Source organism: Corapipo altera, unplaced genomic scaffold (assembly GCF_003945725.1).
Source record: "Corapipo altera isolate COAL_440 unplaced genomic scaffold, ASM394572v1 129579, whole genome shotgun sequence".
In the NCBI taxonomy this organism is placed as follows: domain Eukaryota; kingdom Metazoa; phylum Chordata; class Aves; order Passeriformes; family Pipridae; genus Corapipo; species Corapipo altera.
The window spans coordinates 1-4,452 of NW_020887260.1; the positions used below are offsets into that span (position 1 = coordinate 1).

At 54.4% G+C, this 4,452-nt stretch overlaps 1 protein-coding gene across 1 annotated transcript; it reads right to left on the reverse strand.

Annotated features, from left to right (window-relative positions):
- Positions 1-5: 5 nt before the first annotated feature.
- Positions 6-4,449, reverse strand: LOC113941532 (myosin-6; the record flags this gene model as incomplete). The annotated part of the gene is made up of 16 exons (XM_027632689.1): positions 6-80; positions 498-616; positions 719-845; positions 935-1,324; positions 1,597-1,687; positions 1,770-1,915; positions 2,017-2,193; positions 2,423-2,665; positions 2,754-2,882; positions 2,996-3,122; positions 3,210-3,346; positions 3,549-3,672; positions 3,759-3,876; positions 3,961-4,048; positions 4,185-4,258; positions 4,365-4,449. Coding segments are annotated over 16 exons (2,250 nt in total), but the record flags the coding sequence as incomplete, so codon positions are not given.
- Positions 4,450-4,452: the final 3 nt, after the last annotated feature.

Sequence of the window (4,452 nt, forward strand, 5' to 3'; positions counted from 1 at the left end):
GTCTCCTCCTCATATTGCTCCCGCAGCAGGTCACAGTCATGCCGGGCCGACTGGAGGGTGTGGGCCAGTGCATTCTTGGCCTGGGAGAGAGAAGTGAGGAGAAAGTGAGCTTAAGCTACATCTAGGTCCTCAAAGTGTGTAAGCAGTGGTTTTTCTCAGCCCAACCTTCTCTAGACCATCCCAACCAAATTCAGCACCTCTAGGCCCATAGAGATCTAAAGACGGGTATCTCTAGTCTGACCCAGTTCAACTTTACCTGGTCCAGTGGCACCTAACCACCCATAGACCAACCCAGGTGCCTCACAATTGGCATGCTCAGTCCACCCTATCAGCTATTAGAACAAATGCAACCCAACTCAACCATGGAACCATAGATGGAACCACCCAACTGAACCAGCCTGAACTTGCTTTTTTTTTGGTGCTACCACCATGAGGGTGAAGAACACCTTCTCTTGTCACCCTCCTGGAGACCCTCTCAGCCACCCCACAAACCTCACCTTCATCTCCTCCTCCAGTTGCCTCTTCAGGTCCTCCATCTGCTGGGTATATGACTGCTTGCCCCTGGTTAGTTGGGAGACAAGGGCCTCCTTCTCCTCCAGTTGGCGGGACAGCTCTCCTGCAGAGGTAGGGGAGGTTTTCAGGTGTGTAGAAGGGAGTGAAGATGTGGGTCAGAGGCTGAAGATGTGGGATGGGTGGTGTGGTGGGTCAGGGTTCCCACCATTCTCGGTCTGGAGCTTAGCCCGTTGGGTGCTGGTGTCATTGAGGACTCGTTGGGTCTCCTCCAACTTGGCCCGGTGTTCAGCTGCCTGGTCCTCCATGGTGCGAGAGACCTTCTCCATACCCACCTTGGAGGAGGAAAGGATGGAGGGGAGTGATGAAGCAGGAGGATGATGCCCAGGGTGGAGATGAGGTGTCCACCTTGGCCTCCTTCTACCTTGGCCTTGATCAGCTGTTCCATGTTGGAGCTGAGGTCATCCAGCTCCAGTTTGAGCTCACTCTTCTCCTTCTCCAGCTTCTGCTTGACACGCTGTAGGTTGTCGATCTGCTCGCTGAGCTCGGCCACGCTGTCAGCGTGCTTCTTGCGCAGCGCAGCAGCTGTGGCCTCATGCTGCAGTGTGGCCTCCTCCAGGTCCCTCCGCATCTTCTGGAATTCTGCCTCTCGCTTCTTGTTGAGCTCAATCTGCACTGAGGTGACACCACCTGCCTCCTCCAGACGCTCACTGATCTCCTCCAACTCCCGTGACAGGTCTGAGCGTAGCTTCTCCACCTTGGCCCTGCCCGTTCGTTCTGCCTCCAGCTCCTCCTCCAGCTCCTCAATCCGTGCCTGTGCTCAGGGGATGGACATGCTGTCAGCGGACTTGGTTCCACCTGGCTTCTCCACTCAACCAATCCAGCTGGAGTGCCTTTAACTCAACTCAACCCAACAAGCTGAAAAGTCTTCAACTCAACCCATCCAGCTGGAGGCTTGTCAACTTAACTCAGATCAACCAGCTGTGAGCTCCTTACCTCAACCCAACCAGATGTAGACTTCACCTCAGCCCAACCAGCTGGAGGCTCTCCAGCCCAACGCAACTAAGCAGAGAATAGATCCCTCACCTGCAGCTCTTTCAGCTTCTTCTGGAGCTGCAGGGCCAGTGCCTGCTCATCCTCAACCTTGCTGTTCTGCTGGTTGATCTCAAACTCTTTCCTGCAGATGAAGGCAGTTAGCAGTGAGGTTCTTGCCTTCTCCCTCTGACCAGTTTAAACTGGGGAAGGAGGTCCAGCCTTACTTCTTGAGCTTCTCCTCCAGCTGCTGCTTGTCATTCTCCAGGTCCATGATGTTCTCCTGGGTCAGCTTCAAGTCGCCTTCCAGCTTCCTTTTGGCCCGTTCCAGGTCCATCCGGATCTTTTTCTCCTGTTCCAGGGAGCCTTCAAGCTGTGTGGAAACATGGAAATGGGGAGAGACCTCAGTTTTTCATCATCTCTTCCCCAGTAACCTCTTCAGCAGTACCCATGTTGGGAGCAGCCCATGCTCACATCATCCACTTGCTGTTCCAGCTTGAGTTTGGCCTTTGTCAAGGTGTTGACCTTGTCTTCCTCCGCCTGCAGGTCATCGAGTGTTTGCTGGTGAGATTCTTGCAGTGCCTTCTTCTCCTTTGTTAACTTGGCAATGGTCTCATCCAGCCCGGCCATCTCCTCTGTGAGGTTCTTGACCTGCAGAAGAAACATCAGGCCTCCATCTTGGTACCAAGAGTAAAATAAGAGCTGGGGGACGTTGCTGTTGTCCTTGGCTAATGAGACCACTTCAGTGGTAGAGAACCCAAAGAACATTGAGTCTTGATGTAGCCCAGATCAACTAGTCTTGGTCTCCTCAACTGAACACAACCAGGCTGAGTTGACTCAAATCCCCACAGCTTGAAGTCAAGGCCCCTCCTGACCTTACCTTATTTTCTGTGGCATGTTTCTCCTTTTCCACCTTGGCCAAAGTCAGCTCTAGATCATCAATGTCCTTTTTCAACTCTGAGCACTCATCCTCCAGCTTCCTCTTTTTAGCTGTCAGTTCTGCGTTCATCTCTTCCTCATCCTCCAGTCGCTCTGTCAGCTCCTTCACCTTGGCCTCCAGCTGGATCTTGTTCTTGATCAGCTGGTCACAGCGCTCTTCAGCATCATTGAGGTTGTCCTGCTCCTGTATTGGAGTGGCAGATGAAGTAGAATGGCCATGGGAGGGTGGTGGTCACACACCTGACATGGTTTTGGGGGGCAACCTCACTCACAGCCTGCACTTGGAGCTGAAGGTCATTCTTCTCCTGCAGCATGGAGACCATCTTCTCCTCCAACTCCTTCCGCCGGGTCTCTGACTTCTCCAGGGCCTCCTTCAGCCGCCCAAACTCCTCCTTCATGTTCTGAAGGAGGCACAAAGCCCAGGAGACCAATAGCATGTTCAATCCCCTCCATCCATCAACCCCACCCAACGCATGTTGGGTCCCAACCCACCTGCCTCACCACCTCCTCCCACCTGCATCTCCTTCTCTGTTTCAGCACTCTTCAACAAGGGCTTGATCTTGAAGTAGAGCTTCATCCAAGGCCAGTTCTTCACCCCCATGAAGGCCCTGATGTTCCACTGGATCACCAGCAGTGAGTCCCTAGAATGGGGAGACCAATGCCACCACACTACAAGCCTGGTGACCCACCAGTTTCCTCCTCAAGGAGAGAGACCCTTCCCCTCTCACCGGCGCTCCAGGATCTTCTTGAACTCAATGCGCATGAGCTGACCTCGGGCCTGAGCCTGGATGCGGGTGATGATGCGGGAGAGACGCTCATCCCTCATCTCCTCCAGGAGCCCCAGCAACCCAGCCTTGAAGAAGACCTGGTGGAGAAATGAGGCATGTGAGAGGGTGGGTTGGTTGGGAAGGGTTGGTGGAAGAGTTGGTAGACAGATGGATGGATTGATAGGTTGATGAGTGGACAGATGGTGGGGTGGACGGGCAGGTAGACACATTGATGGTGGGGTCATGGGGTCCACGTGACCTCATAGGTCATGGAACCATGGAAAGACCATGAGATCTCACCTTGGTGTGTCCAAACTTATACTGGTTGTGGTCAATGTCGATGGATCCCAGGAGCTTCTCAGCACCCTTGCGGCTGTCGATGAACTGCCCCTCGGGGATGGCAGCGGGGTTCAGGATGCGGTACCTGGTGGTCGGAGAGGACAGGAAAACCCTGAGATCAGCCCTAGTGGGGTTGTCCACCCCTCCCCACATCTTCTCCTCTGTGCCTACCGCTGGCGGAAGTCCCCATAGAGGATGCGGTTTGGGAAGCCCTTGCGGCAGATGCGGATGCCCTCCAGCACCCCATTACAGCGGAGCTGGTGCATTACCAGGGGATTGTCCATCACACCTGGTGATGGGTTAGAGAGGTGAGGTCAGCCACAAGCCATACCTAACACCCCTTTCCCTGCCCTCGGCCCCGCTCTTTGTTCACCTGGTTCCTTCCGCTCATTGGGGATGATGCAGCGAACAAAATGAGGGTGGGTGGTCTTAAGGTTGGCCATCAGCTTGTTAAGGTTCTCCTGGTGAGAAGGGAGAAGAGAAGAGACTGACCAATGGGAGAGCAGGGGAGAAGCTGGAGTGCTGGAGGGGTGATCCACCATGTGGGAGCTTGTCCTTGTGTTGCCCCACATTGGGTCCACTATGTAGATCCCTCACCCGGTGCAGGGCTGAGACAGTCTGAAAGGAGGAACCTTTCTTCTTGGCTCCTTTCCCCTTCCCTCCATCACCACCTGGGGAGAAGAAGGATGGGGTGAGACAGGAAACAGGGCGACTCTGGTGGACAACAGTCTTCTCTGTCCACCTATTCCTCCCTCACCCAACCATCCATCCACCCACCGGCATCTGCCCCAGCATAGTTGGAGAAGAGGTTGGCCAACAGCTTCAGGGCTGATTTCTGGTAGAGCCCCACCACTGTCTCATTGAG